At 34.9% G+C, this 23,628-nt stretch overlaps 1 protein-coding gene and 1 pseudogene across 1 annotated transcript in view; one reads left to right on the top strand and one right to left on the bottom strand.

Annotated features, from left to right (window-relative positions):
• Nucleotides 1-23,348, top strand: part of LOC145248169 (uncharacterized) — a 32,119-nt gene extending 8,771 nt beyond the window's left edge. The window contains exons 2-3 of the mRNA XM_080110008.1: nucleotides 19,704-21,673; nucleotides 22,544-23,348. Of these exons, the coding sequence (XP_079966134.1) occupies nucleotides 19,708-21,673; nucleotides 22,544-22,920 (2,343 nt within the window). The 5' untranslated portion in view covers nucleotides 19,704-19,707 and the 3' untranslated portion in view covers nucleotides 22,921-23,348. The remainder of the gene's footprint in view (nucleotides 1-19,703; nucleotides 21,674-22,543) is intronic.
• On the bottom strand, nucleotides 15,546-15,716 carry LOC145248525 (U2 spliceosomal RNA; annotated as a pseudogene).
• Nucleotides 23,349-23,628: the final 280 nt, after the last annotated feature.

The raw sequence follows: 23,628 nt of genomic DNA, 5'->3' as shown, positions 1-23,628 counted from the left end.
TATAAGATTCATGACAGGAATTGAGTTGAAATCTGTAATTTCTTTTACAAGTTTGCAACTGGGAATTTATTACAACTCCCCACAATGAGGATTTGGGCTGGTGCATCTGCTACTTGTCTCTCACTCCTTGACAGGGTTCAAAAGAGAGTCGCCAACCTGATAGGTCCTGAGCTTTCATCTAACCTTCAGCCTCTGCCCCATCGATGAAATGTTGCATCCCTCTGCCTGTTCTACAAGTATTTTAATGGTGAATTCTCTGACGAACTACAAGCAGTTGTGCCCCCTCAACGTGAATGCACCCGACAAATTCGACAAGCAGCTAAATCCCACCTCTTCACAGTAGAGATCCCAAGGTGTAAGAGGGCTTTCTACTCCAATAGTTTCTTCGCCAGAACTGCTAGACTTTGGAACTTCCTTCCTTCCGAGATTCTGCTTTTCAAACTGTGCTGACATGCAGAAGTTTAAGTGTAATGTGAACAAGCATCTTGCTACTCATCTCCCTTCATAATACTACTGCAACTTGTGTCTCTGCTAGTAGCCCCCTACTTCAAAGTGGCACTGTGCCCTGTTTGGGGTGAAAATTGACAAAAAAAAAAAAATTCATTCACAGAAAGCATGAGTTTCTTCTGCAGTAATAAGGCGAGAAGAGATCCCTCGAATTAGAAACAAATGTAACACGACCTTTCATGTCGAAACATAACTGGAAACTGATTTTGGCATGCCTTTTCTAAATGAAACAATGCACGTCACGCATGTGTAGAAAAAAAGAAAAAAAAAAACGTTCAACAGCGGGACAAGATCACAGTGTAGTATCTGTTCTTCAGATGCTCCACTTCAATTTCTTGTTCTCTGTCAGTGGAGGAGAAATCCTTCACAACTGAGACAATTTTTATTTTTGTTCCTTTTCTCCACGTTAAAAAACGACCCTGGTGTCTAACTCTGTCCCGTGGGGAGGCATTGTAAATAGGAACAGTAACTCCCGAAATGCAACAGCGAAAGTGTTCCAGACAATGTGAATTTCAACACCCTCCCTAAAAAGGAGCAAAAATGCAATGAATATTCATTACTTTTTTTCAACACTTGCAAAATGTCCCTCCATCTGTCAATTCTACAAGCTAAATGTTAACTTCCATATAAAAATTGTTTTTCTTTAATTGTAATTAATTTTTTAACTTTAAATGATGCTACTATTATAAAAATAATGTTAAACATTTTTTTTTTTTTACAATCAAAATAATTTTACAACTTTTACAACAAGTAATTAATAATTGTTTTATTATATTTTAACTGAAGGTTATATAAGAATCAAAGAATTAATTATGTTTTTAGTCTCAAGCCATATCTTCTCTTTACCCTAAATGAGACAGGAGAAGCTTTATTTACAGGTGCTTTGCATATTAACATTAGCGGGAGTAGAGCCTTGAGCCTTACAATTTCGGACAAAGCCAATCTCCACAAGCATCTTCCTCAGAGATTCCTACACAGTTAAATCTGTTTCAGAACAAAACATTATTAGGGAAAACCGTCATTCCTAACAGACCAAGTTAGACAAAAAGAAGATACCATCTTTTTTTCAAATTCAGTCTCAGCATAATCTGCAGAAGAAACTTCTCTAATTTCTAAAGGATATAAATGCTTTAAGAAATAGATTTGTTTACAAACATCCCTTAAGCCAAAACAAATTCATCCATCCTTCCCATGAATGAGACAAGGGACTCTGCTGTAAAGTGGACTTAAAAATCTCCCAGGTCCAAGATCAGTGCTGAATTTATAACAGTGGATGACTACTGGTGTTCCACTTTTTTCTGACCCATCTTCTCAGTCATTCCTATTCTCTACATGCCTCCTCCCCTCCCCCACCTTATGACCACAATACCAGTGTTTTGTGGTCACTTATTAGGAAAGTTTTGTGTAGTTGTGAGTTGATCCTCATATTTGTGAGAATAATAATTTTAGTGCTTGTGTTACTTTTATGCTGTTATGGGATAAGACTTGTTGGTTTGTGCTTGATCGGATCTTGATTATCCACCTCCATATCTGTGTCAGATGTGTCGTCTGCCATCACTATGTCATCATCCATTTTTTCCATGTCCATCTTCTCGTGTATGTCACACTGAGATACGCTATCCTTCATTCTTGGCCTTTGGGAAGGTGATTGAGGGAGTGGTTGTATGAGTGAATAATCTGGCATATCCACAGTAGATTGGATTTTCTGGAGGAAACGGCGATTGCGTAGTGTGATCCTGCTGCTTCCACCTAACCATATCCGGTATTGTCTATTACCCATGATCTTGGCAACTCTCCTTGTTTTTGTCCATCGTCATGGATATGGTCCCTTCTGATTCTGCACCTCAACAGATTCACCGACCTGAAACTGTTGGAGTGGATGGTTGTGCATATTGTACTGTTTTTTGTTTAGCAAATGATTTTTTGCCATTGCTCTTTCTCTCAATTCTTTAGTTTCTGTCAAACACTTATGAATCTGGTACTTCTCGCAAAGTATAGGGAGATGATCCCTTATTGTTTGACCATATAACATTTTAGCTGGTGATAATCTGAGGTTCTGGTGAGGTGTGTTCCTATGTGTCACCATCGCCTGTACTGCCTGATCATGGCATACATGGCTGTAGCCATCAATGCAGTCCATGAGCTTCTTTTAACTGTTTTTATGGCCAGTTCATCTTGGCCATTACTTTAGGGATTATGTGCGGATGATATACATCTCTTTACGCCCCAGTCTCCCAGGAATGATTTATACTCCAGTGAGTTGAATGGTGGCCCTCCATTGGATGATATCTCCTCCAGTGCACCATATGTGCAGAACTAACCCATCAATGCATCACATACTGCTGCAACTTTTCCTGATGGTAGCTGGACAACCTCAATCTAGCCAGTATATCAGTTTGCATATACAATGTAACTCTTCCCATGTATATTTAGTAGGTCCGTGAGTCTTTAGAATGGGAATTCTGGGTTTGAGGGTGGCATTAGTGGTTCTCTTGGTTGGGACGGGGTGATTGAATTGCTTTTATGACATTGTGACCTTATTTGTTGGATACTAGTGTCTAGATTGGGCCAAAATAATCGTTGTCACGCCTTAGCCAACATTCCATTCACTCCTTGATGGGAGGAGTGCATTGCCTCTAGTACTTCAGCTCTAAATTGCTTTGATATCAGAATTTTATCCCCTTTTATGGGTACCCCTTTCAGACAATATAGACAATATAGTTGGCCTGCCATCAACCAGAATTGCAGAACTTTCGGTGGCAGTTCATGTTGTGACCTCAGGAACCTGTCTCTTATATATGTCGCTAATGTTCAGCATTCCTCATCAGTGGCTGGAACTGTGACAATTCTATCCCAGGTTATAGCTTGAAATTTCTGGTCATATGCGTACGTGGCCGTGATTAAGGCTTGCATGGCCCCCTTGATTTTCTGAGTAGTATTGGTGATCTTTAATTTGCTGTCATGACGGTGTTGGGTATTGGGAAGTGCAGTGTCCAGTGCAGTGCTAAGTTTTCCATGGGAATAGATATACAAACAGTTTTAATTTACATTTTTTTTAATGAAAATACGTTTGCATTTCATAACTTTAACTTTTAAACGAAGATAAACATTACTTTTTAAAAATGTTATTATAAAACAAAACTTCCTGACAGAAATAATAAACTTGAGCATACTAAACTCAGTTACTGAAATTTTGTTTGTATCTAAAATAATAAAAACTTTTTGTTTCGCTAAAAGTTGTAAATTCTTATTTTCATAGTTAGCAACATACTACTTAATCAATTTAGTGACTTTTGGAATATGACATCTTAGTTCCGTGACGAGTAGATGCATCATGAAGATTTTCCTGTATTTAAAAATTTTTTTTAATCAAGTCGAATTCTAAATACGAACCGAATTCTGTAAGTGTTATAAAACTTGTTGATGCAAAAAATTCAAAACTTATTTAGGAATAAATACATAAACAGTTTTAGTTTACACGTTTTTTTTTTTAAATAGAAATATGTTTGCTTGATTTATACTTTTGGACGAAGATAAACATAAGAAAAACTTCCTCACAGAAATAATAAACTTGACACATTCTTCATAGATATAAAAAAAGTTTTAATGAAATTTAATAAATTTAAAAGAAAAAAATGCACAATTTATGGTCGAGACTAAACATTTGCTTCCAGACGAACAATTTACCTTTTCTTTAAATCTTTATGAGAAAATATACATTATTCAACATTGTTTATCTTATCATAAAGAAAAAGGATCGTAGAAAAAAATCTCATTTAAAAATTATTTGGAAATAGGTGCATTTTTAACTTAAAATTAAAGTCATGTGTGGATTAATAATTAAATACACTTCACAACTATAAAACATCAAAGTATTTTTCCCAACAAAAAAATACTCTATTATAATTGCATGTGCCCAAATGTAAAATAAATTTTTTATCTTTTGGAAAACACAAAATACAGTAATTATTGGACTAGTTTTATAATTCCTGCGGCAATTTCTTTGATAATTGAATCAGAAAATGTTGATTCTTTGTAAGAGTCAGTACCATGGGTCCGTGACTGCAGGATAATACCTGTGACGTTCATTGGTCACATGACTTTCAGTGGCATGGCCTGCGATATTGATGTCGGTCGTGACTCGGCACTACTTTTGTTTTGAAGTAAGTAAACGCTTCAAAATATGTTAAAGCACAAAAATATCCAGATATTATTATTGGCTCACATGGAGCTTTCACACAAGTCAATAAACGATCTGATTGGAGACCTGTGGTGTTCTTTGGAAGCTGAGTGACAACAAGTCTCCCCAGAGGTCCAGCTCTCTCCTCCTCCTTCAATAGCATTTGCAACTAAATTTGCATCATCGCAACAGCCTCTTACCATTGATTTCTCGCTGACAGTGGCCATTGGTTTATACTGGAATCTGAGTGGCACTAAGCCTCCCCAAGATCCTAGTTCTCTTCGCACTTGTCCAGTGGAGGCCTGGCCAGTGCTCCCTCCTCGGTCTTTCGATCCTCCTTTCTCGGCTCTTTGGTATGACTTTTCTATTGGGGGGAACGGTGGTGAAACAATGGAGAGGATGCATGATGGGGGTGTAGAACATGTAGTGCTGCAGCTTCGGTGTTCTTCATTCCCTGTAACGCTTCTTCGTTATATTGTCTTGTGTTCAAGGGTTTTCCTTAATATTTCAGCTGTTTTCATTATCGTTAGGCATTGTATTTTTGCAGCTATTCCTCTGATTCCAATTTCTGCCATTCTTTTTTCCAGGTTTTTCAGAATTGTTCCTAGTGCTCCTACTATTATCGGTACTATTTTGATTTTCTTCATCATCCAAATCCCTTTTAACTCTCTGGCTAGTTCTGTGTATTTGCTTCGTTTCTCCTTTTCTTTTATACTCACTCTGTGGTCAGCTGGGACAACAAAGTCTACGATTTGACAGGATTTCTCTTTCTTGTCAATTATTATGACATCTGGTCTTCTTGCTTGGATGGGTTTGTCTGTCTGTATGTCCATGTCCCATAGAATTTTGTGGTTCTCGTTTTTGAGTGCTGTTGCAGGTTTATGCTTGTACCATTTATCTGTACGCTCAAAATGCAGCCGTTTGCACAATTCCCAGTGCACCACCCTCTCCACTTGGTCATGCCTGTTTTTGTATTCCTTTTGGGTCAGTTTGCTGCATTCACGTACTATATGGTTTATCTTTTCGTCTCTTTGCCCACAGAGTCTGCATTTGCTGTTTTCTTGTGTTTTATCGATCCTTGCTTTGATATTGTTGGTTCTTATTGAGTTATCTTGTGCTGCAGTTATTAGAGATTCAGTTTCTCGGTTTATATGTCCTTTTCGCATCCATGTCCAGGTGTTTTCGTTATTCTCATCTTTTGTTATTCTTATGAATCTTCCGTGGAGTTGTTTCTCTTCCCATTTCTCTTTTATCGTTTTGTCTTTTGTTTCTCTGTTTTCTGTTTTGTTGGTTTTCTCTGTGTCTCTCGCTGCCATAATTATCCTTTCAGTGTTTTGCATTATGTATTTTTCTAGTTCTTTTTTTGTGTCCTTCACACAGTCTTCTATACAGATCAGTCCTCTCCCACCGTCTTTCCTTTTCACGTAGAGTCTGTCAATATCGTCCTTTGGGTGTAGTGCATTATGGATGGTCATGAGTTTCCTGGTTTTCTGGTCGAGCTGTCTCAGCTCTTCTTTTGTCCATCCTATAAATGGTCCAGAGTATTTCACTAGTGACACTGCCCATGTATTTATACCTTTTATTAGGTTTCTACTATATAATTTAGTTTCCAGGAGTTTTCTTGTTCTCCTGAGGTATTCCTTTCCAATTTTCTCTTTCATTTCTGTTGCTCTGATGGTGTCCGCTTCCAGAATTCTCAAGAATTTATAGTCGTCTTGTCTCCTAGTGCCCTCATTTCTGTTTGGTTGGGTAGTTCCATGCCTTCTGTCGTTTCCAGTTTTCCCTTTTTTATAACTAGTTGTGCGCACTTTTCCATTCCAAATTCCATTTGGATATCTTGGCTGAAGATCTTGGTAGTGTTAATTAGTGTCTCTAGCTCCTATCGGTCCTTGCAAAAAGTTTCAGATCGTCCATGTACATCAGGTGGTTCATTTTTTCCTCTGTATTGGGGAACTTGTATCCGGCTTGACACTTTCTCAGAATACTATTCAAGGGCATCATGGTTATGATGAACAGTAATGGTGATAGTGAGTCTCCTTGGAAGATGCCTCTTTGTATGTTAATTTCTGTTATGTGTTGTCCATCAGCTGTCAATTCTAGTCTCCATGTTTTCGTTGTATTTTCTATTACATTGGTGATCCCACTTGGTATTTTATACATTTTTAGGCATTCTACTATCCATGCTTGGGGGATCCTGTCGTACGCTTTTTTGTAGTCGATCCATGCCATGGCTAAATTTTTCCTCCTCCTTTTTACCTCCTTTTGAACAACATATAGCAGATAATGTGTTCCTCTTTTCCCTTTTTGGCATCCTTTCTGTTCCTCAGGGATGAGTCCACGGTTATTCAGTGAGTGGTAGATTTGTTCCCTCAGTTGTGCTGTCAGTATCTTCCACATGGTGGGTAGGCACGTGATTGGCCTATAATTGCTGGGGACGGTTCCTTTCTCTGTGTCCTTCTGTAGAAGTGTGGTTCTACCTTTTGTCATCCAGTCTTGCACGTTTGCTTCCTTTATACAACTTCTCAGGTTTTGGGCTATCCTTTCGTGTAAGGTTGTGAATTTTTTGAACCAGTATGCATGTATCCCGTCGTGCCCTGGTGCTCTCCAGTTTGCCATTTTTTCTATGGTTTTCTTTAGGGTTTCCTTGCTGATTTCATTCACTGTTCCTTCTTCGATTTGTTGTAACTCTTCTTTCATGTCTTTCAGCTATTCGGCATTTCTATTGTGATCTCGTCGCCCTTTCCATTATTATTATTATTATCATCATTATCATTATAATAATAATAATAATAATAATAATAATAATAATAATCTATATATTAATACGCTTGTAACTATCTATCTATCTATGTGTGTCACACTTTCCGGCAAATTTGATTGTTTGAGAAGATTTTATTCTGGAATAGCGGATTACACATTAAACGAACGCTCAAGGCAGAGATCAAATATTAAAAAAAATAAAATATTTTAAAATCTGTTTTTTCTCTCTCTGCCTTGAGGCTTCCATGTTAGTTCAACATTTCCTTCATGTCCAGGATGATCTCCAACTGGTTCAGGCAGACCAAACATGTTGCAATTCATGCCATTTTCCATGAATAAGGTATTCAGAAAGTGGAGAGCAACATTTTCAGCAGTTATGTTATCATATCTAAGCAGCAGATCTTCGATCATAAAATGCTTATTCTCATTCCATAAATGCAGAGAATTCACGGGCTGGTTGAAGGCGCACATCATTTTTAATTTTTAATTAACGAAAACTGCGTTTCCCTCTCTCTGTCTCTCTCTCTGTCTCTCACACTCTGTGTATCTATCTATCTATCTATCTATCTATCACTCCCTCCCTCTCTCTCTCTCTCTCTCTCTCTCTCTCTCAAACAAATGTAAAGAAAAATAAATAAGCTAAATGTAAAGAAAAATAAGCTAAAAATTAAATAAAACTTTTGAAAATATTTTTAAATAAACATATTTATAAAACATAAATGAAGATGTATTTATTGAGAATATTTGGAGCACTAATATCGTGATTTTGGTATACACATATTTACATACATTTTACCGGTAATCGTGAAGAAAGAGAGAGCCTGTTTCCTCCGTTTGACTATAGGTGGCGTTAATGTCTGTCCACCCAGTTACGGAAGCACAAAATGTATATAAATATGCTCTCAATGTATCTATTCCAGTTCATATTCCCTGTAAACGTTAGGCCGAGGAGTTTAAAAGAAGTACTTTCAGGCAATGTGTTCTTGGCCATTGCTATTGGTGGTAGAGAAGGTTTCTTGTAGTTATTGAAGGAAACAAGCTTAGTCTTAGCAGCATTGAATGAGACCAACCATTTTTGTCCCCATTCCACTACGGATTGGAGGTCATCCTCTAGTGTTTCTGCCATTTTCTTGGATATGTGTTCATTTGTTTTCCCCTCATATCTGTTATAGAGAGTGGTGTCATCGGCAAATATACCCATCTCCGAAATGAATACACTTAAGACACGAGATTACGAGTAACTGCTTTATTCGGCCATCTTGGAGGAACCACCACCACCTCTACTACTCAATACAAGGGAGGTAACTCTTATAATTATAGGAAATTTGTACGATCCCTTTCTAGTCTCGCACAAAAACACGCGTTCACATCTCAAGCCACTGTTCTTGTCATACACATACGCGCACACGTACACACACGTAGATATATTCACGTTCACGTACATATACTCACATTCACGTGCATACACACACACACACACACACACGCTAACGTACATACATGTACGCACACATGGGCAACGTCACTTCCCCTTTAAAGGAAATTCACACATGCGCAAAAGACCACCGGAAACAAGAGATCCGAGCTGTTTCCTTCTTTTTCGATTCAGCTCCCGAGCTGAGCGGTCGACGGACCAATTGCTCCCTTTCGGGGTGCGCGTCATGTCACCTGCTACTATGTCTGGGGCAAGAACCAACAGACAGTATGTACACCTTACACACTTACTCTCTCCATGGCCTGGATTGACTTTCTCACTCTCTCTCTTTCTCTACAGCAATAGACTTTCCCTCTCACCAGCTAACAGCAAGAGACGCACGCCAAACTAAACACGTGCTGTATCCGTTTCTTTCATTTGTTTCTTCATGAAATAAATTCTAGTTTGTTTATTTCAATAAATGTGTTGTTCGTTCCTTTCTCAAAGCAATTCACTTTACCTATTTTGTACGACTGGGGGATATATAATATATATCTACCAGTCCACTACAAAATATATAAAAAATAGATTTAGGGATTGTTCTTGAAGATGTGTATTTTGGGATGCACCCCCCCCACACACACTGATATTAAGAAAAAAATATTTTAAATATATTTGCTTTTGTTTTAAAGCAAATAAAATAGATTTTCGGTAAATTTGCAGTTTAGCGGCGTAAATTATTTGACAGACATAAAACCATAAAAAAAGGTAATTCTTTTTTGGGACACCAGCATGCCAGGACGCCAAATAGCATGCCAGAATGTCAAAAATCATGCCAATGCGCCAAATTTAATTTTGTTACAAAAACAACTTTTCAACTTTCTGCAGAAAAAAAACCAACTCATTTTTACATTTTTATCTAGCGAATAAACATAAAATTACATATGAAAAACCATGTTTAGTATTTTTAAAATTCAACAACGGAGTTGAAGACGATGTTTTCGATTGTAAAACAAAATGAACTTTTTGATAAATCTGTGTGGCGTACTGTTGAAATATTTTTCTTAAGAATAAAAATGAATAAAATTTATTGTTACAAGAATCTTTATACATTTATCTAGCCCATAAACATAAAATTTTATAAAAAACCACGTTTATTATTTTTAATATTCCAACAACAGAGCTGAAGTCGATATCTTATTTCTAAAACAAAAACTTTTTTGATGAATATCTGTGTGGCGTACTGCTAACATATTTTTTTCTAATGAGTAAAATTGAATAAAATTTACTTTTACAAGAATCTTTATACATTTATCTAGCCAATAAACATAAACTTATATCTGAAAAAACACGTTTATTATTAAAAAGCAAAATCCAACTTTTTAAAGCCAAATTTGGCCTTTTTTACGCTCTTTCATGAAACAGTTTTTGGCCGCCATATTTTTTATTTTTTGTAAAAGCGTAAAAAAGGCCAAATTTGACCTTAAAAAGGCCAATGTGTCAAATTTTAGAAAAGCTAAATTTTAAACGCAATTTGGCGGTCTTGAATGTTGTACATTTAGTCTAATAAGAATGATGAAAAAATAATAAGACTGAAAATTTTTTCTGGTTTAATACCAGCCTTTGGGTCTAATAATGTGTTTTATATAAAATAAATAGTTTTTATAATTTTTTGTCTGTCAAATAATTTATGCCATGTAACTACACATTTACCAATGTGTTTTATATAAAAATAGTCTGTTTTTTATGATTTTATGCCTGTCAACTAATTTATGCCGCTAAACTACAAATTAACCCGATTTTGTAAGTGTTAGTTTTAAGAACACAGCTGTTGTATTATTTTTCCAGCTATTATATTAAAAATGTTAGTAAATTAAAACCCTATCATGAGATTAAATCTGTTATAATGCATTTCGTTTTTTATAAACAATATAAAATGTGGTTATTGGGAATTTTTACCTCTTATTGTAAGGGAGATAATTCTATTTTACTAAAGTTGAAAACGTTGTGTATGTATATGTGTGTTGGTTGGAGAGGACTCCCGTAAGCCGTGGTGAAGGCAACCTTTCTACGAGAAGCAAATCTCTGATTTAAAAAAAACTATAAAGCGGGAGATCAGTAGCGGCATTAAGCTGGTCAGGTGTTTAACTTGTTGCTGGCTATCTTGCTTTTGCTTGTTGCTGAATCTCAACATTTTGAACCGAGAGAGAGACTTAGCTGTCGTGCAAAGCTAAGACTCTGTAACATCATCTGCGTATAGATACTCCCTCAGGCATTTGTCTATAAAAATGGTCATGTGGCGATGGAAGTCATTTTGGGCTCATGGACTGTCTGAGGGAGTGGCACTCGTCTGACAAAACGTTGCAATCATCATCGTCATATATATATATATATATATATATATATATATATATATATATATTGTTGTGTCACCATAAACTGGCACCACACTAAATATGTGAGAAGGGTCAAGGTGGATGGAAAAAAACGATGTGAGAAAGCACTACTAACCGGACCTCCGCTGGATGGTGTGAAGACAAACAGAGCCGGTAAAATCCATTGAAAGCGATCAGTGGTTCTATGAGAAAATAAAGCTGTGTACGCATTATAAATGTTTCTTTTCTGTGTCTTATGTTATACATTAGTACATTAGGGATCATTTCGAGTTAAAAGTTTATTTACTGCACTCATCTGGACTAAAGAAAATCATGATTTAAATGTGTATGTCTCGTCTAAATAACTAACGATAATTCTCTGATATGGCCGACAAGACGGGTGATCAAAAAGTCAGATCGAGCGTACAGGAAAACGAAATGAGATCAAATGAGGTCTCATTTCGTTAGTCTCATTTCGTTTTTCGGTACGCGGTACACTCGATCTGATTTTTTGATCACCCGTCTTGTCGGCCATATTAGATATTCATCGTTAGTTATTTAGACGAGACATACACATTTAAATCATGATTTCTCTAGTCCAGATGAGTGCAGTAAATAAACTTTTAACTCGAAATGACCCCTAATGTACTAATGCATAACATAAGACACAGAAAAGAAACATTTATAATGCGTACACAGCTTTATTTTCTCATAGAACCACCGACCGTTTTCAATGGATTTTACCTGGTAAACGGCTATTGCAATAATGCAAAAGTTATCAAAAGAGGTGGTGAGTACGTGAAATCTGGGAAGACTTGCTGTCACTCAGACTCCAGGGAACACCACAGGTTGTTCTCAAAGAGAAATCTTTTGATGTTAACCAGTGTGAAAACTCCTAATGAGTTAATAATAATAATAATAATAATATAATATAATAATAATAATAATAATAATAATAATAATAATAATAATAATAATAATAATAAAACATCATTTAAGCAAATTTAACTTCTTAAAACCCATTTCAATAAATAATTTAAATGATCAAAATATTAGTTGATTGACTATTTTTTTTTTTTTTCTGAAACATCACAGGTTTATGACTAATTGTTTTTCACACTTTGTCATCTGTGAATTCTCGGAAAGAGTAGCCATGATTATTTCTAAGTTTGCAGCAAAAGTGAAACTTGTAAAGCTGTTGCAGTTTGCACCAATTTGTTTATAAACATCACAAACATTCCTAGCGGCGGAGACACGCCTCTATATCACACATAATAAAAATAGACGCCTTCTGTTGATTTCGATAACAAAGAAAAAAGACACTATTTTTTTTTTTCGTAAACTCAACGAAAACAACCGAGTTTAATTTTGATCCGAGATTAATCTATCATTTTTTTTTTTTTTTTTTTTTTTTTACAAAGGGGTCACCATATATCAAGGTCCGGAGATCTATCTATCTATCTATCTATCTATCTATCTATCTATCTATCTATCTATCTATCTATCTATTACATAAAAGGAACTTTGTGTGTGTGTGTGTGTGTGTGTGTGTGTGTGTGTGTGTGTGTGTGTGTGTTAGTTCGTTCCGTATGGACTCCTGGCTGGGCCAATTTTAAAAAAAATTCACACAAATGTACTTCATGTCCATGGCAGTGTTCTTAGATAGGTTTTATCGATAATCGAAAAAATCCGATGAAAGAAGGAGTAGGCGATTTTAACTAAAGTTAACCTTAAGCTTAACATCACAAGTGCATTTGAGAAGTATTATTACTGCACAAGCAGAAAGGATCGGCATATAAAATCTATAGTATGTTCTTTGATATGACAGGGGAGCATTCAAAATTAATGTTTCTATTTAAAGCACAATTGAAGCATAATACTTGACTTTTGCATTTTAAACTTTAATTCAAGCCATTATATAAAAATAATTTTAAAAAATCAAAAGTAGATTCTCTACAGTGCAATGTAAACTACTATGATGTATTGTAGGCAAATCACTGTGGGGAGGCATGTGAAGCTTCCTCTCAGTGCACTGCGATGGGTCCCCAACTAAAACAGGCAATTAATCAAATTGATTAAAAAAATGGGCAACTTCACCGATTTTAATGACAATAAAATATGGGAGGGTGAAACATTCATCGATCCTCATTTCATCCCACACAAAGTCGGGTATTATATATATATATGTATTGTTACAAACGGCCACCTCGATATCAAATATTATTTTCTTTGGTGATAGCAATAGGATAAATTTTCTTTGGCGTTAGCGATAGGATAAACGTTTGAATGTTCGAACTGAGCGAGAATCCTTATCCTTTTAAATCCTAATATTAAAGTCAGTCTGAAGGAATTCTCTTCCACTGACTGAGGACAGAAAAGGTGACGTATAGCGGCAGAACAGTTATTACACTGTGATCCGATCTCGGAAACCAAAGATTCAACCAGCTAGAAATATTTCATCAGCCACGGAAAAAGACAAAAATGATTTTGTCAATTCTATTTTTAGACCGAGATGCGAAACAAAGAAAGAAAAAAAGCAGGAGGCTAATCCCTCTCCCTCACACATTCCGACCAGAGTCCAGCCTCATTTCTTCTCTGGCATCCTTAAGCTTTATGACACGTTTTCAAATATGGAAGAGCTGAAGAAAAAAAATATACTGGCCAAAGGCGAACTGTGGAAAAGCTATATTGGAATACCAAAAACAAATGCTGACAGAAATGTATTGAGAGGAGGATGAAAAAGAAAAGTATTGAAAAGCTGTGGATTTATTATCTGAAGTTAACTTTCTTCCACCACAAGAGAACCCTCTCGAACTAAATGTGTCGCTCATAAGTCACGAAAAGAAAAAGTACAAAACAAACAAAAAAAGACACTCGTGAGTGTAATTTTTGCTTCTCTTTCCGTCAAACTGAAGATCGAATTTTTCCTCGTGGTGGTGGAGTCTGGTCACGCTGTTAATCCTTTTTCTTTCTGTTGCAGGATTCTCCCTCAGTTTATATGTTAAAAACATTCCCACCTCCATTAATTTCGAATATGTTTTTTTTTTTCTCGTTAAATCTTCCTTTCCCCATCTTTAATAAACTTATTTTATATTATTTGGAAGTGTTTGTCTTGTTCTTTCTCGCAATTTTATCGTGTTCGATTTTTGTGTTTATTTTGCATCCCACTTGTCTCACGCAAACAAAATTGCCGGTTCTTGTTTCAACTCTTTTTGTAATAAAAAGGAAAATTGAATCTTACTGGGACCTTGACGATACCCCTACGCAGAAAATTTGTCTGCCTGCGATAAACATTTGCTTTTCATTAATTCTTTTCCATATCCCTTTGTTTGCTTTTTATTTTTTTTAACTCCTTTCCCCCGTCATGAGCGTGACAATATATATATATATATATATATATATATATATATATATATATATATATATATATATATATATGTTAGGGATGTACCAATAAGCAAACTGGCTGATTACCAATTAATCGACCAATTAATAGGTTTATCAGCAAATTTTGTTGTCATAAATGACACTAATATTGATTAAATTATATTGTAAATGAAGACAACTTAACTCCGTGTTTTGCTTGCCAGTGAAAATTTATCAAAGAAACATGCATCGTCTACACCATATTATCCAATAACAGACACGACACGCTATTGACATGTAGACTTTTACAACTTCATGACATGTAGACTTTTACAACTTTATGACATGTAGACTTTTACAACTTCACTGAAATTAAAGCAAATAAATGTAAGCATATGGAAAATTTCCCCCCCTTTCTCTTTCGATTGAATCGACATTATTATTTTGTACTATAAATCACTGTCAAAGAAAATTATTACTTCATCTTTCAGTTTTCATGTTGAGGAATTGTATAGCAAATTGCGCGATGTGCGAACCAAAAATAAAGCATTCTTCATCAGTCATACTCATGTTCCTCATTTTCAGACTCTTGCTACTATTACATATATATTTTTATTTTCTGGTTTAGATAATGTATATTTTATTGAGATAAATTACTAATTAGATATCAGACATAAGTAATTTAAATATATAAAAAGTTAACTAAATATTGACAACAACCTTCAACCAGTTTCTGCTGGAAATATTTTGATACCAATCCCAAGAATAAGATGCAAGTTATGTCGAATCATCACATCAAAGGATGGCAAATCAGCAAAAACTTTTACAATGACTAATATGTTAAACCATCTTAGAAAGGATGGTATTTATTTGCTCCCCCACCGAGCAAATTAGGCACAAGGCCGATTTTTAATGTGAGGAGTGAAGGGAGGGGGAAGGGAAAAAGGGGACCAGCTCCCGAGAGGTGGGAAATGGGAGCTGGTTAAAGGTCAGGCATGTGGGGTTGCCCACATATCTGGTCTTTGCTAGTCATAGCTAGTCATAGCTAGTCATAGCTTGCAGCATCTGCCGGAACAGATACTACACCTTGATCCTGGCCAAAAGGCCAAGAGAAACCATCTTAGAAAGGATCGTTCAAAGAAGACATAAGTTACAAATAAGAAAAAAAAAAACACAATGAATATTCACGGACAGACATTCCAGGAACACTTGGCAGCAACTACAAACTTCCAGTAAAACACCTGCTATAGAATCAATATTGCCCAAAAAGAAAGTTTAGGATATCAAATAACCACAGATCACAAGAGATACAGTATCTGATAAGAGAAATGATTGATGCTGATATTCAACCATATTCTGTAACATCTGACATTGAATTTAATAGGCTTATTGCAACACTTTGTTCAAAGTACTGCATTCCATCAAAATGTACTTCACTTTAAAATAAAAAAAGATAAATTAGATATCAGACATAAGTAATTTAAATACGTAAAAAATTAACTAAATATTGACAACAACCTTCAACCATTATGGTAATCAGTTTCTGCTGGAAGTATTTTGATGTCAACCCCAAGAATAAGAATACAGCTGCTTGCAAATTATGTAATACCATTACATTAAAAGGTGGCAAATTAGCAAAAACTTTTACAACAACTAATATGTTAAACCATCGTAGAAATGTTCATCCAAAAGACGATTGCAGATAAGAATAAGAAGAACAATGAATATTCAAGGACAGACATTCCAGGAACAAGTGGTGGGTGTCATGGGATTTTTATCTGTTTGTCAACTGTTTTACGAGTGCATGCACAAATCGTTCACATGACAGCTTCCTTATGTTAAGAATAAGAAGGTTTGAAAACACTTTCTAAAGGTCATGTCAAGGTGGCCTAATGGTTATCGTACTTGACTTACTATCTTTAGGTTTTGGTTTTGATCTCAGCTTGAGTATTTTTTTTTTTTTACTTACAAGAAGTGAACTGTTTAAAAAAAACACAGAGTACTCGCATGAAGATGTCTCAGTTTCTGCTTTTTTTTACTTCATTTTTTAAAAGCAATTTAATGTTACATTTACTGGGTACATCTGCTAGTAATAAAATAAAAATAAAAAGACAAAAAGTTTTAGTTAAATCTATTTTAGGCAACACGACCACCAGCTAATAAAATACTGAATTATAGTTATATTTTCAAGCAAATTAGAATTTTATTTCATGACAAAAAATGAAATTTATGACAACTGTGCATTACTCTTATTGAAAACATTTTTGTTTTCATCTTGAAGATCTCAGAACAGGGGAGACAATTCAATTTCAATACAATGGCACAAAATAAAACATTTATTGAATTAAAATAAAATTTAGAAAATTCTAATAACACAAAATAAAATATTAATTACCTTAAAAAAAGTATGAAAGTTTTTTTGTTTTGTTTTGAGAAGACAAATTTTTTTTACAAAATATAAATTTTCTGCAACAAAGTCCAAATTCTGAAATGAATGAAAGTTGTCATTATATGGAAATGTATGTCTTTTAGAGTTTGTATTACAATACACAGAGGTACGAAAAAGTCGTCAAGAAAAAAATATATAACAAAGAAATGTAATCAAAGGCAAGATAAGTTACTTTTCTACCTAACTGAATAAGTTTTTTTTATTCCATGTAAAATGTTTATTCGGTTTGAAAAATGAGTAATGTTGAACAATAACGAAGAACAAGAAAAAGAAAGAAATTTAGCAAAATGGTGGTAGAAACCCACCCAATAAATTTTACCGTGATATTTATTGGGTTGGTTTCTACCACCATTTTGTTTTATTTCTTTCTTTGAAGTGATTATCGATACTTCAAAGATTTAAAGAGACATCACGGCCATTATTTTGTTCTCTGGTAGCTCTCAGTATTACTTGTTTTTCGAACCGAATAAACATTTTACATTAAATAAAAACACTCATTATTATTCGTACCTCTGTGGATTGTAATACAAACTCGTCTTTTACAATTTATAAATAGTTCTGAATAGTCATTATTGGGATATGTGTGACGTTAGGTTTTAACAAAATATAAATTTTTGTAACAAAGTCAAAATTGTCTCTACCATGCAAGGTAGGATTAGAATCTAAGACAGCGTCACCTTGCATTCCATCACATGGGTTTTGACCCACCATAGGATAATCATGTTTTGCGTCTCGCTGTCTGGGTCTCACTGCTCAAGGGGAAGTAACCCACTGGTATCTTAGCAACCTGTGTACTTCTTCATTATGCCCCCTACAATAAGTTGTTAAACCACTTACTTTTCTTTGAAAAAAGTCTCGAACACTGTAAAAGCAGTGGGCCAGTCTTTATTTAAATGGACATTTGTTGAGGTCATTTATGAACACCGCACCCATGGGCTGATGGGTAGGACTGCCAACTATCAACGTGATAGTTGTAGTTTTCTCAGCCAGGGAAAGGTGTTAGTCTAGCCGTACTGATCAGTTGTGATACAATGAAACAGCCCTGTATGTGGATGACTATATATTTAAGGCCTCCCTCTCTTTGGGTAGAGCATTGTCATAAATGTATCTCTTAAATGGTTACAAAGTGAGGCTTGTTGTTTGTAAATAAAGAAGCAGCCCAAACACTGTAAAAGCAGTGGGCGAGTTTTTATTTAAATGTCCATTTGTTGATACAACGAAATAGTACTGTATGTGGATGACATATATATATTTATTTATTTATTTATTTATTTATTTTATGGTTGTTTTATTTTTATTTTTTATTTACTGATTTTCAATCCAAACAAAACACATTGCTACTTAGATATAAAGGGCTACTATTTAAGACTAAAGTTATGGGGACACTATGTAGAAAGTTGAGCAGTAAGGTGCCTGTTAACATTACACTTAAACTTCTGCATGCTAGTGCAGTCAGGGAAGCAGAGACCTGGGAGCGAACTCCAAAGTCTAGCAGTTTGAGGGAAGAAACTATTAGAGTAGAAGGCTTTCTAGCATCTAGGGATCTCTACAGAGTAGGGGTGGGATATTGCTGCTTGTTGGGTTAGTCTGGAGGGTTACAAGTGCTTGCAGTTCGTCAGAGCGCATTCCATTAAAGTACTTGTAAAACAGGCACAGAATTGTATTTTTCGGTCGCTCATGCTGAGGATTGTACCTTCAACCTTCAGGAGAATATCACTTTTTACGATTGATTTTTCCAAGTACTCTGCAAGGACGTAATTTTTGGAATATGACATCTTTGTTCCATGACAAGTATGTGCATTTTAAAAATTTTTCTGTATTTTTATTTTTTTTAAATAAGTGTAATTCTAATTAAACTCCAAGTATTTAAATAAATATTGGATTTAAAAAAAAAAAAGGTTAAATGTTGAAGTTGTATACCTAAGCAGAATGTGATAAAGTATAGGTACTGGTACGGCTTTTGAACCAAAAAACCATCGTTGGCATGCATTCACTCCCAGAAATTAAAAAATATCACCATTGCAAGGAAAGAGAATATAAAAATATCTTCCCTCGCTGGAGCCGGTCTGTCCACTAGAAAAAGGGGGCAAACATGCCAAAACCAGTCAGTCGAGCCCAGAGTCACAGTCAGTCAACCAACATGGAGTAATCATCGACTCCGTCGGATTTCTTTTCCCGATGTTAAACAATCACTTTCGCGTGCATCATTCATCAACTTCTCCACATGGAAGCACCAACAGCAAGAATTAACATTTACATTTCTTATTTCATCATGTTTCCTATTAGCGCCCGACTTTTCTCTCCTTAGAAGTTAGAAACATTAAATTTACACCAAAAATCTTCTTTCCTGAACATTCTCAGATCCTTACGAACTTTGAACACTTTAGTTTGTTTTTGCTTTCGTTAAGTCTGTTTTTTTAAATATACGATTGAGAAATCAATCATTTAAAATTTAAACCTATATTGTTTGTCTGGTTCCTTCTCGCCACCATACGCTTATTCCTAATATCATGAAGCCATTGTTATTTTTTGTATTGCTCAAGACGAAAAAAGGTGGTACAGAGGTCAAAAGTAGAATTGACAACAAAATAAAATTGTTTATTAAATATGCAAAACAAAGTTTATATCATTTTAACTTTTCTCTACTTCCAGCGTGATGGCCTCAAAAGGGAGTTTCAAGCCAGGATTGTTTGATCTTGGCTTAAATATTCAAAAGAAACTTAGCAGTCATTATTTGAACATTGGCAGGAAGCAGTTGACACATTATGCCGAAATCGAACCCAATTACATAAAGCCAGCAATTCGCAATATGCTGGCCCTTCAGTTTTTCTACATAGACATAGGTCGAACAAGAGCACGTTTGATGTTGGAAGAATTAATTAGCGAGCATCCAGATGAATTAAATGCCCTTGCTGACCTAATTTATGTCTACAAAGAAATTGGTTGTGAGAAGGATGCTGAAGAATATAAAAGTCAGCTTGATTCTCATAAAGATAATCCGTTATGTCAAGCGAGAAGTATATTGGGTCAGGCAAATGCACTGACATATGATTGGGCAGATGACCATAATAAAACCCCCAAATTTCTCTTAAAAGATAGCTGGAGACTCTTTAATTTGGAAGATAACCATATCGAACAATTAATAAAGGCTAACAATTTGGTTGTTGAAGCCTACAAAGTGCTCAACGCAATTCCTGAGACAGCCCATGAGAAAAAAATCAAAGCAAAAGAAAAGGCCATTGAAAAATTTGAGAAAGGAATTGGAAAACTGCAAGAATTGAATTGTTCCAAGGAAGAAATTTCAACATGGAAGCATAACCTCACCATTGCTCGGAGCAGACTGGATACTTGGAGAAGTAGAAAAGGCGACAACATTGATACCCGCTCTGATAATTGTATAAAAGCCTTGGAAGATCATTCATATGTGATTGATAGCCTTACCTCAATTGAAAAACTCGAGAAACCTCTAAAAATATATCTTGCCAAGTCATGCATCTTTTTTGTCCAGCTATATACGTCACGAAAACATAATATCAGCAACAATCACATGTCAGAGAGTGTTAAAAAGAAGGTTCAAAATCTGACGTCTCTAGAAAGCAAGGCAATATGGCTTTGCCCAGATGACAATATAGTTTTGCAAAGATATGGACGAATTCAATCAAACAGGCAACAATATTTGGAAGCAATAGAGATCTATAATAAATCCATAGAAATGTTTCCAGATAAAGATATCAATTGGTTCTTCTATTCAAGCCGAAGAACTGCGTATTATTTTTATAGCAAAAAACTGATAAACGAGAAATCTGATAAAACAGAAATCAATAAATATTTGACGCTGGCTTATATGGACGGAGAAGTTTGCCTTCAATCGAAATGTACGCAGTATTGTATGTTCCAGATGGCCCAGATTTGCTTTGAAAGAGCTATGCCTATTAGAAATTCAGCTATGAGTTTCGGTTGCAAGAACATAAATTTCATCTATGAAGCTCTTGAAATTCTCCACGAGACACTGAATAAAAGAGACATAAATAAAGATGGGAAGACCTATGCTGAACTTGGAAAGTATTATCTGTATATAAGTAAATATAGAAAATCTATTGAGTCTATGAAAACGGCACTAGAATTGAATAGGTGGAACGAAAAATATCCTAAGTGCTTTTCACATCTTTGCAATAGTTTTATGTGTTTTTACGATGAGAACAAACATAGAAATTTGCTGAGTGAATTCCGCTACATGCTAAAAGAAGCAAAGAAAAGGAAGTGTGACAAATGGGTAACAGATGCTCTCAAAACCATGAAGACAGACTTTCCAGAAATGCTGTCTAATTTAATTGAAAACATGATCGAGTGGGATGCAAGAGGCTGTGAAGACATTGTCAAGGAAGTACTGCAAACAGAGTTTAGTGTGCGTGACGACATGAGAGAACGATTTGAAATGAGGCTTCAAGAAGGAAACAATCAAGAATCTGACATAAATGGACCAGCAGAGATTCAGGCATCGGAAAACCCAAAAAGTTTTGAGTACGATTTCTTTGTTTTGCATTCAGAAAAGGACAAGGAATGGGTGAATTTTATGCTGCGGCCACAGCTGGAAGAATATGATGATGTAATCAACTTTCGAGGTGAGTGTTTTCTATTTATGCTAAAAAGAAACAGAATTTATATTATTTAGGTGGATCAAGAGGTGGATTGATAGACAAAGCTTATTATAGTAATGCTTGGACGTAGTTAAGAATCCTTTCTTAAGATGCATCCATTTAATTTGTGTATTTAGCAACAAAAATGTGATTTCAAGCTGAATTATACTAGTGACGAATCAAAACAGATTGAGAAATGGATTAACAGACAGGCTGGTATAGAGGTGCATAGACGTATCTTCAAATGAATCCTTTCTTAATATGTGTCCATTCAATCTGTGTATTTAGATAATATCATTTAGATAATATATTTATGATGATATCATTTAAAATTTTCTTTGTTGTATTTTTGTTCTTCAGAAAATTAGATGTTTTTTATTTTTATTTTTATTATATATCTGAAAAAAAAATATAAAGAAAGTTTGAAATGATATTATCGTCACTAAATACACAGATTGAATGCATGAAACTTAAGAATGGATTCATTCTAATATGCGTCCATGCAACTCTATACAAAGCTCTGTCTATCAGTCCATCTCTCGATCCATCTTGGTTCGTCACTCAGTAATGATTCAGCTTGAAATAACATTATTTTTTGCATTTCCTTTTTTTATTTATAGAAGATCCTAATAACTGTATCGTTATTGACTTAAATAATAATTCAAACTTTATATGGATAAACTAACAAAAAACGATTTTAGTTAATTCGGCTCTTACTATTGTGAAATTTCCAAAATCTCTTTTTATTTAGAATATTCTTTGAATCAGCATCCTTGAGGATTTGTTGCCTTGGCATGCAGTTTATTTTAGTCATAGCCTTGATTATTGTCTTAATGATTCTTTTTTTTTTTTAAGGTTGCTTTCCAAGTCGTGATTTTATACCTGGTGACAGATTATTTGACAGTATGGTGAACGGGATTATTAACAGTCGTAAGCTCCTGATAATCCTCACGCCAAATAACGATAACGACAATTGGATGAAATTATTCAAAGACGTTTGTATTGATTCTACGCTTCAAAGCAAATCAAAAGAAAAAACGGTCATCCCTATTCACCTCGAGAATTGTGAGATTCCCCGAATTCTTAACCGTTTTGGTCTGATTGATTTCACACAGAAAAATGACTGGGATCGTCTTCGTATGGCCCTTACTGTTAACATGGATTCAATGCTTGAACTTGAACAAAATATGTCTGCCCTGAGTTGTATAGATCCGGATGAAGATGAAAACTAAAGATTTTGTGCAAAAATAACAATAAATCGATAAAATTCTTTTTTAAATACGGTCAGCTTCTATTTTATGATTAAACTTTATGAATTCCAATTTCTTCAAATAAATATCAGTTCAATAATGAGTGAATTCCGCTACATGCTAAAAGGTAGGTTCACTACCTACAAATCAAGGCATTTCAATATTCCTTTTCAACTGGCAAAAATTTAAAAACTGTAAAAGTTCAAATTTTAACAGAAAATTATCCATTTCCTCCTATCGCCTCTTTATTTCCATACTTGTGTCCTACTTTTCTCATTTGCTTCTGTGCAATTTGAACTCTTGCATCCGCTACTCATGATTATATATCTAAATACTTTGTGCTTCTTTGCAACATCTTAAAAAAACCTGAATAAATTTTTTTTCGGGTTAAATATTGATCCATACACATATGCCACTGTGTTGACTTTGATGTGACATAGATTGTCTTTGTTTTATTCTTTATTCCATCTTATTTTATCTATACATGTGGTTGAATTTTTATTTTATATATATATATATATATATATATATATATATATATATATATATATATATAAAGACACCTAGCGGTAATAAAATGCCATGGGTTATTCCCCTTGATCGGAAGAAGTGATTCCAACAGGATAACATAACAGGGGTCAATCCTGGGCCCAGCTCTCTTCCTGATCTACATCAATGACCTCCCTAAAC

The sequence above is a fragment of the Euprymna scolopes genome, chromosome 26, assembly GCF_053919585.1.
Source record: "Euprymna scolopes isolate OS-2025 chromosome 26, ASM5391958v1, whole genome shotgun sequence".
Taxonomy (NCBI): domain Eukaryota; kingdom Metazoa; phylum Mollusca; class Cephalopoda; order Sepiida; family Sepiolidae; genus Euprymna; species Euprymna scolopes.
This window is presented reverse-complemented; position numbering and strand designations above follow the sequence as displayed.